The sequence below is a fragment of the Salvelinus fontinalis genome, chromosome 3 (genome assembly GCF_029448725.1).
Source record: "Salvelinus fontinalis isolate EN_2023a chromosome 3, ASM2944872v1, whole genome shotgun sequence".
Taxonomy (NCBI): domain Eukaryota; kingdom Metazoa; phylum Chordata; class Actinopteri; order Salmoniformes; family Salmonidae; genus Salvelinus; species Salvelinus fontinalis.
Window position 1 is genome coordinate 27,333,285 of NC_074667.1, and position 14,377 is coordinate 27,347,661.

General features: G+C 40.4%; 1 protein-coding gene across 2 annotated transcripts in view; it reads right to left on the reverse strand.

Moving 5' to 3' along the window:
• LOC129842408 (protein bicaudal D homolog 2-like) overlaps nucleotides 1-5,674 on the reverse strand; it is a 49,216-nt gene extending 43,542 nt beyond the window's left edge. The window contains exon 1 of one of the 2 annotated variants that reach the window (XM_055910968.1): nucleotides 5,139-5,673. In XM_055910968.1, the coding sequence (XP_055766943.1) occupies nucleotides 5,139-5,378 (240 nt within the window). In that variant the 5' untranslated portion in view covers nucleotides 5,379-5,673. Of the gene's footprint in view, nucleotides 1-5,138 lie in introns of both variants that reach the window. The other variant, XM_055910957.1, reaches the window with a different exon arrangement.
• Between the last annotated feature and the right edge of the window lie 8,703 nt (nucleotides 5,675-14,377).

Here is a 14,377-nt window from a genome sequence, read left to right on the forward strand (position 1 = left end):
TTCCTCCTCAACTTGATTTAATTAGCTTTTTTTTTTTGCTTTCGGGAGGGACGTGTGTTTTTTTTTTAATTGGGCACACGGGTGGGTAGTGTGTTTTTTCCCTGTTTTATATTCGCTCTTTTGTAGGTTGTACTATATAATTTCTTACATCCTAGCCACATTTCCTCATCTGTTTGCATGCACCACCCCTATATAAAGGTGTTTTGGTACTTCCCTTACGCACTACACTTTTCTGTGTGCTAACTTTTACTATACCACAGGTTTGTATAGTCTACCAGTCTAACAGCCTATCGTGCCCTAAATGCACTATTCATAGTGACAATAGTGGGAGGTGTATCATTTGTCAAGATCTGCAATAGGCTAACTAGAAATCATACCACACATTAAAGCATTCAACGCCACATACATGTTTTATATGAATCCACAAGAACAAATAGGAATAGGTGATAGGTAGCGGAGCCCAGGTGCATCGTTGCGCATGAAAGGACAGTGAAGACATGAGACACACAGCTCAAAACGCTCCCCAATTGGAAAGCCAACTGACATTTACTACAGAGGTGCTGACCTGTTGCACCCTCTAAAACCACAGAGTTCCTCTGTCCAGTGTCTGTGTTCTTTTGCCCAGCTTAATATTTTCTTTTATTTGGCCAGTCTGAGATATGCCTTTTTCTTTGCAACTCTGCCTAGAAGGCCAGCATCCAGAAGTCGCCTCTTCACTGTTGACGTTGAGACTGGTGTTTTGCGGGTACTATTTCACGAAGTTGCCAGTTGAGGACTATTGAGGCGTCTGAATTCCTAATCAATTTGATGTTATTTTAGATGGACCAAAAATGTGCTTCTCCTTAAAAAAAAAAAAAAAAAAAAAGGAAATTCTAAGTGACCACAAACTTTTGAACGGTATATATGAAGGGCCTACATGTATCAACTTTCACAGTGAATGATTTTGTTTAAGCTTTGTGCCAATGAATTGAACATCGCCAAATCTATCAATAAAAGAAAATATATATTGCGCCTATTTAATGCATATTTTCAAAATCTGACACGACAGGTGGATTAACAACAAGCTAAACTGTGTTTTGCTATATTGCACTTGTGATTTCATGAATATAAAAAAAAATAGCTATTTTTTTTTAATTTGGCGCTCTGCAATTCAGCGGTTGTTGATGGAAATGATCACGCTAAAGGGATCTGTGCGTCAAGAAGTTAAACCCCTTATATTATAATTATTTTGCACTGACTCTTGCACAGGCTCAAATACACTCACTGGACTCTAACCACACACACACTCACAGACGTATATTGACACACACACACTACTCTCTGTTTACTATCTATGCATAGTAACTTTACCACTATGTATATATTACCTCGACTAACCCGTACCCCTGCACATTGACTCAGTACCAGTACCCCGTGTATATAGCCATGTTATTGTTATTTTGTATTACTACATTTGTGTTAATACATACAGCCGGAAAAAACTTTTGGATATCAGAGCGGTGGTAACTCACCAGCATTACGACCAGGAATACGACTTTCCCGAATTGGATCCTTTGCTCGTACCCCCCAGGGCAATTGAGCTTTTTCCAGAGGAGCTTTTTCCAATTGAGCTTTTTCCAAAACACCGCCGGCGGAGAAGAGGTATTCAGAGTGGACTTCTATTCCGACTCAGGAGGCATGCACACCATCCACCGCATCCGAGTATGTTACTCGCTAATGTACAGTCTCTGGATAATAAAGTAGACGAGCTCAGGGCGAGGATCTCCTTCCAGAGAGATATCAGGGATTGTAACATACTCTGTTTCACGGAAACAGGGCTCTCTCGGGATACACTGTCCCCGTCCATACAGCCATCTGGATTCTCAGTACATCGCGCAGACAAGAATAAAGACCTCTCCAGGAAGAACAAAGGCTGGGATGTATGTTTCATGATTAACTACTCATTGTGTGATTATGAAAACATACAGAAACTCAAGTCCCTTTGTTCACCCGACCTAGAATACCTCTCAATCAAATGCCGACGGTATTACCTCCCAAGAGAATTCTCTTCGTTTATATTCACGTTTATATTCCCCCTCAAGCCGACACCACGACGACCCTATACTGCTTTTTTTTCATGACACCTCGGGTTAGACCAGCCCACCCCCTCCCCAGTAAGAATGTGTGTTTTCTGTTGCATTCTTGATGATAATGATAATGGGATTCGGGTAGGGGAGAGAAAAGAACATGGGTTAATTCTATATTCTGCATGGAGAGATCTTAGCTCTGTTTTGTAAGCGGTATGCTCTTATCTATTCAGTTGTGGGATTTTGGACACACCCTCTGTTGTCCAATAGACAGTTTAGTTTGATTTAAGTCGGGTCTCTCTCTCCCTCTCTGTCCCTCTCCCTTTTCTCCCAATTGTAGTGGATATCAAGTGATCTGAAGCAGTGCTCACAATTAGTTCTACACTTCTGTTTTCTATTTGTTTACAATTCTAAACTTGGCGAAAAGGGAACAATATCAAATAAGAAACATGGCATTCACTCACCCCCTTGGCTCGCAGGCATGCTCCTTCCCATGGCAAGCAACACAGTGCTGGGGATTGCCCAGCGAGTGGTGCTTTCCACCTATTGGTGCTGGATCGAGGTGAGCGCTTTTCTCCACATAGCTGTCCATTTATGCTCAGTTTTAATACGCACAATCTTAGTTACAACACCCCTCTCCTTATCGCTCTCACACGTTGTAATTATGCAGTACAAAGAAATGTGCACTCTTAACAATAGTCTGTTCTTAGGCGCGTGAGTTAAGTATGAGTTTCACATTTGGGGAAGATTACAATGTATCCTACCATTTCTACCGATCTGCATGACATGTATGATTTTCATATGCACATTTTCGTGAAACAGTTTCATTTTAATAATAACGTTTTTGCGAGTCAAAATCATTGTCACGTGGTTAATAACACAAATATCATACCAATCTGAAAGTTAAAATTCCACTAATACCAGAGCACCAGCCTCTGCCATTTAGACACATTGATTCACCGTGAGCCATTGGCGGCTAAATAGAATTTAGATAGCCTAGGCAAACGTAGCAGTAGGCCTACAACTTCCATTGTCAACTAAGTAAAAATACATAAAGAAGATATGAGATAAGATAAGATGTCCTGATGAAAATGCAGGTTCTTTCATCTCTCTATAGATATTCCGCCGGTCTGCCTCCCTTTCTTTCTGTCTTACTGGGTCCAGCACCAGTGAATATATATGATATATGAAGGCCGGCCCTATGCTGTTGGTTGCGAACTTGCAAAATTGCATCAACTAGCCTATTCTGGGCCCTCAGTTTCCTGCTCCAGTGAACTCCAGACAGACACAGCTGTTTTTGCGCAAAGGGACATGTGTTCAGGTAGGGTACTTTATGACGTTTCCACTGGATGTATGGGATCCTCGGAGCATGACATGTTGCTCTTTCACACCGAGGCCTGGTGATTATCGAGGGGGAGAGTGTTTGAAAGATTTTTCAAATAGTGTGAGGAAATGTTATCATTCACAACTGATTTTTTTTAAATGACTGACTATGTTGACTTACTGTGTGAGGTGAAGATAAGCTGAGCTTGTCAAAATTATCAGTTGTGGTGAGTTAAGACAATCAGAAATCAGACATCCATTTAGCCTCCATCAACATTAAGAGGCCAGAGACGCCAGACACGTGGAAAACTAAAGGCATAGAAACCATTAATGACTTGGTAATAGGAAATACACTACCGTTTAAAAGTTTGGGGTCACTTAGAAATGTCCTTGATTTTGAAAGAAAAGCACTTTTTTGTCCATTAAAATAACATCAAATTGATCAGAAATACAGTGTAGACATTGTTAATGTTGTAAATTACTATTGTAGCTCGAAAACGGCATATTTTCTTTTTAAATGGAATATCTAGATAGGCGTACAGAGGTCCATTATCAGCAACCATCACTCCTGTGTTCCAATGGCATGTTGTGTTAGCTAATCCAAGTTTATCATTTTAAAAGGCTATTTAATCATTAGAAAACTATTTTGCAATTATGTTAGCACAGCTGAAAAGTGTTGTTGTGATTAAAGAAGCAATAGAACTGGCCTTCTTTGGACTAGTTGAGTATCTGGAGCATCAGCATTTGTGGGTTCGATTACAGGCTCAAAATGGCCAGAAACAAAGAACTTTCTTCTGAAACTCATCAGCCTATTCTTGTTCTGAGAAATGAAGGCTATTCCATGTAAGAAATTGCCAAGAAACTGAAGATCTCGTACAACGCTATGTACCACTCCCTTCACAGAACAGCGCCAACTGGCTCTAACCAGAATAGAAAGAGGATTGGGAGGCCCCAGTGCACAACTGAGCAAGAGGACAAGTACATTCAGAGTGTCTAGTTTGAGAAACACATGCCTCACAAGTCGTCAACTGGCAGCTTCATTAAATAGTACCCGCAAAACACCAGTCTCATCAGTGAAGAGGCGACTCCGGGATGCTAGCCTCTCTTTGTCACACACACCCCTCCCTTCTTCTCTTCTCAACATTTCAAAATATACTGAAGACACATTATCTTCACACATATTTTGGATGCATTGCTTTTCACTGACAGCCACATCTCAAAAAACGCAAATTGCAGGCTTCCCAACTCGGCGCATAGGCCGACACGTTTGTGATTTCAATCACAGCTTTAGAAGGAGCTAATGATCCTCTGTGGCTAAATCATGCTCCCTGCTGAAGTATTTTGCATAGACAGGCTTAATTATATAATTTTGGCAAATGCATTTCAATTCACTTTAGGCTGCAGTGACTACTCTTATAGAATATTGTCCTATGCTTAGGCTACTCATTACATTTGGAATTGTATTTTATTGTTAGCCTGCAAATACTTATGTTTTTTCCTCCTCACATACAGCACCAACCCAGTAAATGTCGAACTGTCCCTTTATTACAGCACAGCTGAATTGAATTTAAAACGTTCGACAAAGTAATGCAACATAGCATAGCTAGCCTGAATCGAATGAAAAACGTACACTAATGACTGTACTCTTTGTTAGAAACAATTGAGCCATTAACGGTTACGAAGTTAAATGGGTGCGCTTTGTCAGTAAAATTGACAAATGTGTAGTTGAATGTTGTGACCTGACTCTACCTCCTTCAGCTGGTCGAGTTCCTGCCGAACGGTCTCGAACTCAGTCTCCAACTCATCATACCGCTGTTTGAGTAGTTGCTTCTCTTCGAGCACCGCAAGCCCGTATTCCGCCGCCTGGATCTTCTCATGAGTCGTCTCGCTCAACTCCCGGGATAGGCGTTCTAATTCCGCCCGAAACCACTGCGGCCCGGCCTCTGCAACCAGAGTCGCCTCTGGATATTCCTGTTCCTCCACAGACATCTTGGCCAGCACTTGAAGGACAACAGAAAAGCATATAAAAATAAATCAGTGCCTTCTGTATTTGAACTGCATGGCTGTTTTTGTCTCTCTCTTCGGGTTCTCAACTTTTTGATGTGAACACAAAGTTCAGCGGTCTATCAGCGGATACCGTTATCAGATAGTATTTTCAGCTCGCTCCATAGCACCGGTACCTATCTTCCCCCAGCTAGCCTACTTCATGCCACTAGAGAGGAAACTAAGTTGAGATCATCGATTATGAGGAATACAGTTTCAGGTCTACAGTTGTGCGCCATGGGAGATGTAGTTTTAGGGCCATTATGTTTGGAAGAAGGACTACGCCCATGGAGAGAAATAGTAATGGCGTCTTTTTGTAGGCACTAACTCAAGTATGGGTAGCTGCAACTCAATGAGGCGACCGGAGTTTGTGCGAGTGGGTGTTTCGAAAGGAGTGGGTGTATGGAAAGCGACTCAGCTAATTGAACAGATTTGCTGCCACTCAACACTGTTTTGCGTGGCTGATTGGGCTGCACAATGAGTTGATAGTAACACTGAAAGTAAGGGGGTAGATGCAGGGCCGGTCCTTGCCATTCTGCCGCCTTAGGCAAGACCAAAAAATGGCGTTCCCCTGCAAAACTAGAATAGTTCCAGTAAGCAAAATGACGTCCGAAGGACGTATTTTCCAGACGTTGAAGTTAGGTTCAATTTAGGTTCTGAATGAAAGATGAAAATGTATTTTCTGTATGTTTAAAATACATATTTCCAGGACATTGAAAAGGCATCTTTTCCGGATGTTGAAAAATATGTATTTTCCGGAAGTTGAAATCAGGTTCATTTTCGGGTCTGAATGAAAGTTGAAAATAAGTAATTTATAGACATCTATGTTTGGACCAAATCAAGGCTGGTCAAGACAGGACAAAATCTGAACCAAACATAGACGTCTATGATTGGTTCAGATTTGTTCCGGACCGGACAAAATCAACCAATCGTGGATGTTGAAATCAAGGCGGTCTGGAGCACATCAAAATTTAACCAAACATTCAGAACCTTAAATATCCCTGGACGTTGAAATCAAGTTAAGATTTGGTCCCAACCGGACCAAAAACCAATGTCCGTGGATGTGGAAATCATTGGGGCGGCAGGTAGCCTATTGGTTAGAGCGTTGGAATTGTAACCGAAAGGTTGCACTTATTGTAAGAGTAGGGGTGTTAACCCTGGTGTCCTTGCTAAATCCCCAATCTGGCCCTCGAACCATCATGGTCACCTAATCAACACAATTACGGGCCCTCTGGACGGAAGCCAAATGTAGCTCCTTTAGTGATATGATTGGTTGACGGTAGGTGAGAGCGGGACGTCCTGTATAAACCCAAACTCCCTTATTTGACAACTTCCTTTACAACAGCTCCTTGCTGCTCAGCGAAGCACAATAAGAATAACCTGATTTCTGCAGAGGCCGTATCACCCTAAATTCTGCACGGCCATTGCAGACGGTGGAATGAACATGCATAGCCTTTAATCCGTGGACCTGCGTTCTGGTCTGCCGACTGCTACTGGATATCATGGTCTTGTCGCCTGCGTTAGATACGTGATCATTTTTTCCCCTTGCATTATTTTATGTTAAGTAGGATAGCAGCATACACAAGAAATAACTAATATTGATAACCATCTAGATGTCACCTTGATACATTTTCGGTTCCCAAAACTATAATCTGTTACGAACAGAGTGGACAAAGTTTTGTAGACTTTACCCTTTGCCAAAGTTGTAAAAGAATGCGTTGTTTAGAAGGAGTGCGAAGGATAATTTACTTATTGCACATGCGCACCTCACAGAGTAGGTGTTCCTTAAACTTAAATATGCAAACGTCTGCTCGAACACGCCAATAGGATCTCGCTAGCTTGTACTTGGCTCTGCCCGCCTCCTTGCTTGTTCCGCCCTCTATGACTAATTTGTTCCCGTTTGAAATGTCAGGCAGTGGTCTATCTTGGTTTAGTTATACAAATCTTTGCCCGTACTCCCGGTTCCCATTGGGATGCATCTATCTGCTCACGCCCGGCACACACATTAGGCAGGATTAGGTGCCTATGGCGGCAGATTGAGGAGGGAGGCATTTTATGAGTTAAACTGACCAAGACGCACCTCCAACAACAACAGATAAAACCTCACATAATTCTGCCCCAAAACAATGACAATTTCTCTCAACCAGTGGCATATGGGCTTTTTAGGTGAGGGCTAAATCTGCCCTTTGATAAGCAGTGCCCACTTTGTCAAAGGCAGGGGCGCAAAATATTTTGCTTGTCCGTTCGCAGCGCGCCTCTCCATGGTGCTGTTGGAGAGACGCAGCTCTGCAGCGTTCCGCGTGCCAATGTTCCGTCAAAATAATATCTAACATTAATCATGTTGCAGATATAGGATATTGTAGAAAAACGATGTGGCTTTTTCTGTAGCCTACAGGCTGGAGATAAAATGTATGACAATGTAATGAGGACACTTCTTTTTTTTTTTTTACATCATGCAGGTTTCTCCGATCAAATAGCCTAAACTAAATGGCGCTCAATCAATTAAAACATGTTTCATTAACCAAACGGCGCCTCGAACCACATTTTCAGATCAAGCTCGTCATCATTGCCTCATAATTTTCTCTAAATATGCCATGGTTCGTTGGACAAAGCCTTTAAGAAGTGAATGGCGTTTTTCTAAGGTTTTTGAATAAATGCTGAAAACAAGGTTTATGGTGAACACAGGTTTAGGATATTTTATACGTTTTGTTCTATGAGATAATCTTCATCAGCCAATGTCACTTTTTGTGATAAAAAAAAAAAAAAAAGTAAATTATAAGAAAAACATAAAAGCTTCATAATTCATAAAGGTCATGTTAACTGACTGCTATTATCTCATATAACAAAACGTATAAGATATCCTAAACCTGTGTTAACCTCAGGCCTTATTTTTTGCATTTATTCCCAAACCCTATTCTTTCCCCATTGATTTTTCCCATCGGGATGGCTGAACAACCGAGAACAACCCGGGTTTTAGGACTACAAACTGGCGACCTCTATTGTTTGACAAATGGTAATTCGGGAGTTGATGCGCTGGCAGCGCTTGATGTCTGTCTATGGAAAAAACTGTGGGAAACCCTACAGTCAATGAGCGCGTTAGCCCACCAAGGCCGGGATATTTAGCTAGCTAGTTAAAAAATGTATTAACTAGCTAACTAAATATAAATTAATTTGTAGATGTATCTGCAAGTATGTTTGCATTTGGTTCTCATGAATTAGGGTTGGGTGTCGAAGGATCACTTGTCACATTGTCCAAGGTGTGAAGGTGTGCTGTGTTCAAAACAACTGGCAACTCGGAAGTGGGAAATCTCCGACTTCGGTGTGTTCAAGATAACTGGGAACTCAGATAAAACTAGATCTGACTGGGAAAATACGTTTTGAACTGTCATCAGGCTCGGAATACCAAGTCGGAAACTGGCCTCTTTCTAGAGCTCCAACCTGAAGATCACTGACGTCAGGATTTGACCTTGTTTTTTTTCTTCAGATTCCCCAGTTGTATTGAACACACCAAAAATCCAGAGAATGCCAGACTTTGATGACAAAGTTTGATTTAAAAAAAATCCCACACAAAGTTTGATTAAAAAAAATTCCCACAGGAAGGACCGCCTTCCTGTACAAGTGAGCACAGCACAACAACGGTGAGTCCAAATGTGTCTTGCTGCTGCATACTGCAAAAATTGAAATCTAAGTAAGATTACATATCTTAAATCAAGGCTTGTTTTTTTGTCTGACAAGATATTTCTTCTTACCAGCCAGTTTGTATGTTGGAGCGTTTCACTTGTTTCAAGCTTTTTTGTCCTTAATTGTCTTAATAAGATAATATAACTTGTTACTGAGATTGTATTACTGGTTCTGAGTGACTCAATGCTCGAAACTAGAATGACCAGAATTATAAAGCTGTTTGATCAACACTGACAAGTACGAAACTGCTTTGTCAAAGTCAGAATTTCTTATTTCAAGCATCTTATCGTTTTCACCTCTTCTCATATTAAGAACAGATAATGACCAAATGGAATTCACTGTTTTATTGTCAATCTTACACACAGCACAGCAATCATGTAGATAAAATACAGTACAGAACAAAGACAGTACACTTGTCATATCTGGGGAACACACTATGAGTCATTTGAACTGTTGTACAATTCTATTACATCCCCAAGATGGTATTTGACTTGTACATATGTTTGGCTCTTGTTGCTAATTGTGTAATAAGAGGTCAAATCAACCAGCTTTTCAGCATCCACTAACTCAGTGGTCTGTGCAAGGTGAGGGACCTCAACTTGATAAGCCATGACATTTCTATCAAAGCGTATAGTTTGAAATGGTTGATATTCCAAACAATAAAGCCTAGAATGAACAAGAAATATGTTTTTGACCAGTCCAAATTCTGGCATATTACCATTCAGTACTTTGGCAAAGATCACGGACTTCTGAGTTATGTATTAATTAGAATTTATTACAAGCCATTTGACTGATACAGCATGGTTTACTTAATTGAAACCTAGGAAGACCCTCAATTTTCCACATAAATATTGTAGATCTTTAACCTCTGATACAGGTCCCATCTCCCTTTCATTTGAAAAAATTGGGTGCATTGAACTGTCAACATTTTGGCAGCTTTCATATATTTGGTTCTGATTGATCATAGACTTGAAAATATTTTTTAAATTGAGCTTGGAAGCCCATTGTTTAAAGAAACAATGTTTAGACTCAAACCGCATACACATATGTCTAACCATGGGACACAATGACTTTATCTGTAATGGCAAATGTATCATATAATGCTGTTTAGGTGTAACATTGCGGTCTGGAAAAAGCTCCTTCCAATGCTTCAAATGATTTTCAATGAGTAACTTCAACTTAGACACAGTCGCAATGGAAAGAACAGGTGCAAATACTATCTGTACAATCTCTATTAGCTCAATTATCAGTCATATATGCATTGATTTCCAAACTTTCCAAAACAAATGGCAATATCCTTAGCAGGACAAGCATTTGCCCAGATGACTGTTTTCATTTACCATCACTTGACGTTAATGTACTAACAGAAATTGGGGATGGCCGATCTCTAACATCTAGAGGGGAATAAGGGAAACCAAGAATAGCAGTATTCACTGAGTCCAGATCAATCTGTCCTGACACAACAAGATGATTCAAAACACATTTGATTTCCAATGGGGCTATGCCATCCAGAATTATATGCATAATGTCTTGCGGAGTTTGTTGTATGATACCAAAGGCTGGGAATTCAACTAACTTGCTCCTTCTATTGATCCCATATGTTGTTCTCAGGCTGTTGCGGAGCAAGTCCGTCTGTGCCTTTTCTATTTCATCACACTGTCTGACATGCTTCTCCAATGTCCTTTTTGTATATGCATCCTCATTGAAGAGTGACTGTATGCCCTCAAAAGAACACTCAGTGTGTCTGCACTTCCTGTAGGCAAAGCCCACACCCTCTTTCAACCCTGCTAGTTCATGTTGTGCCAGGGTGTCTCCACAGAGAGAGACCATGGCACCATATATAGTTTTCTCTCCGTTAATAATTTGCATTTTAACCCCACTGTACAATGCATCCATGTCTGCCTTGATTCTATTCAATATTACATCTACACCAGATTGACGGAGGTCTGCTGATCTAGCCATGGCAAGTAGCCTGATAGCAGCCAGTTTAGACCTGTATTTTGGATTTATATTTCCTAGGGTGTGGTACACCATTAACAACTTGTTTTTTTTAATGCAAATGATCCTAGTGGATTACAGATCTATATTTCATCTGTGTACAGAACAATCTGCAATGCCTTTGGTTTCTCTGAAAATAAGGAATGTGATTTTAGAAGAGCACCATCAACAATGTCATGAAAAAAACTTTCCTTGCACATCTGGGGTCCCTTTTCAACCATAGACAAAATCCTTGGGTGTGATAAGAACTGTTCCAGACTTTTGACTAATGGTACATAATGAAGTACATAATTGCTGAATGTTGTCCTGTGTACCACACATCAAAGAAACAGATTATTATTTGAAATTCTTTTTAGTTTCACCAATAGAGCCATGTAAGTGTGTCACGATCGTCAATGGGACTGAGAGAGGACCAAGGCGCAGCGCGTGGAAAGTACATCTTTTATTTTAAAGAAGGAAAAAACAAAACAACCGTGAAGCTATACAAACATCAGTGCTGACACAAAACACTTCGACATAGATAATTCCCCACAAAACAGCTAAAGCCTATGGTTGCCTTAAATATGGCTCCCAATCAGAGACAACAATAACCAGCTGTCTCTAATTGAGACCCAATTCAGGCAACCATAGACTTTCCTAGATACCTTCACTGAACACTAAACCATCTACTCTACTAAACCCCCTAAAACATACAACACCCTAGACAATACAAAAACACACAAACTTCCCCATGTCACACCCTGACCTAACTAAAATAATAATGAAAACAAAGATAACTAAGGCCAGGGTGTGACAAAGTGTTTTGTTCATATTCATCATTGATGATTTTCACATTAACCCAGCTTTAGCCATAAGAGTCATGATAGCTAAATGATCGAATAGCCGATACATGGACCAAAGTATGACTTTGGTCCATGTACCGTCCGTTCATTAAATAATTTTAAAAAATCCAGAACAAAAAATGCTAGCTAACTACTTGTTCCGGTGGTACTTGGCTTTCCTCCGATGGCTGTTCATCTGGTCGGGTGCCTTCAAGAAGGTGTTGAAGGTGGTTTCTCTTTACATGATGATAGAAAGAATTGTACTCTCTATATTCCTCAGTGCATCCATCAATACCACAGAGCAACCAGAAATCAGGGCTGCGACTGTGCAATCTATTGATATGGCTCAATAACAGCTTGAATGAAAAAGTAATACAAACGCAGCAGATAACGCACCGTCAAAGCATCTTGAACGTTACTTTAAGCAAACGCAAGTAAAACGTTCCCACTGCTTTCGATGAAAAGGGTGGAAAGAACTGAAAATGATGTTCACAAGTATTTATAATACAACCAAGTAATTTGATCGGAGTAGACTATAACAGCACCGGGACTTTTAACTATACATGTATCACTCCGCTTTACAGGTGTACTAATAACCGTTAATTTCATTAACGATCGTTATCTATCTTAAATTGTAACACACTTCGCACCGCAAAGATGAACATATTTCCACAAATAACATTTGAGTTAAATGACGAATGTTCGCCAGGAGAGGACGGTAACGTGTAGACCTACACAAAGTAGCAAGCTAGTGTGTAGGAAAATGTTTATGTGGTGCTTGGCAACAGTCCAGTCCCAGTCCAGTTGTGGAACTATGTGTCCCAGTCCAGTTGTGGAACTGTGTGTCCCAGTCCAGTTGTGGAACTATGTGTCCCAGTCCAGTTGTGGAACTGTGTGTCCCAGTCCAGTTGTGGAACTATGTGTCCCAGTCCAGTTGTGGAACTATGTGTCCCAGTCCAGTTGTGGAACTGTGTGTTGGCGGAATCAAATAAATGATTAAATAAATAAACAAAGCATAATCTGTTGTCGCTTATTACTGTTAACTAATAAATGACGCTTGTAGAACTGTTGTATAAAAGCAATATCACACTCGAGGTCGTGCTGTTATACTGAATATTATTATCTTCGGCACTAGGCCGCGACCGAATCACAGCCGTGCTGATATTCAGCCCTCCCTCTCGTGTGATTTGACGTACGTTCATCACATTATCTAGCTACATAAGGGAGGCTTAAAAATCAAAGACGGTCCAAATCTTTGAGTCATCTAACAACACCATGAATGAAGATGGAATGGATGACACATATCCGGGCATGGATCATATATCAACAGCAGTATTAAAAGGTAATGTTCATTTGTTTATACCCGTCTACTTTTCTCCTTAGCAAACTAACGTTAGCTAACGCTAATTTTAATTGGAAAGTTGGCAAACCAAGTTAGCATGCTAATTTTAACTAGGTAACGTTGACTGTTAGCAGTTAATAACTGCACGAACGGCCATTCGTTGAAAAAACTTGAACTTTGGTTAGATTGAGAGTACTTTATTTTAAAGGGTGCTTAACTGGTGGCAGTGAAGTCAGACGCAGGAGAGCAGAACTGGGTAATAACCGGAGCAGTTTAATATATATATATATATATATATATATATATATATATATATATATATATATAACCACCGGCATCCAGAATAATAAAGAATGGGCACAAAACCCGTCACGCACCAGACAACAATGTGCACAAGCACTTACAACAAACAATATCACACAAAGACATGGGGGGAACAGAGGGTTAAATACACAACATGTAATGAGGGAATGAAAACCAGGTGTGTGGGAAAACAAGCCAAAACAAATGGAAAATGAAAAATGGATCGGCGATGGCTAGAAGACCGGTGACTTCGAACACCGCCCGAATAAGGAGAGGAACCGACTTCGGCAGAAGTCGTGACAGAAATAGTGTTAATGAGGTGTAAATATGCCCTAATGACTGACACCATCGATGATTTAGCTTCGCCGACTTTGGCTCCCTTTCTATTGACAATAGTAAATAAATAGAAAGGGCGCCAAAGCTAAATTATCGATGGTGTCAGTCATTGTCTACAATCTTATCTAGGCAAACAAAGATTTTCAATGTGGGAGACAATTTAGCGTTTACGTTAGTTTCATTAGCTTACACTATCTTTTGGTTTAAAGTAATTGACGTCAACGTTAATGATATGCTGGTAGTCTACTTTTGTTAGCTAACATTAGCTAGCTAAGTAAATCATTCCTGCATTAACTGGAAAGGGAAGACCGTATGCTAATGTCTCATAACCTATATCAACCTGACACTTTGCGTCTATAAACTGTGATTTAGTTGCTAATTACTTAACTATTTACCATGTGGTTAAATGTGTTTTTCAGCTGCTAATATAAGCACAGACATGCTGCCCAGCCTCTCTAAGGAGG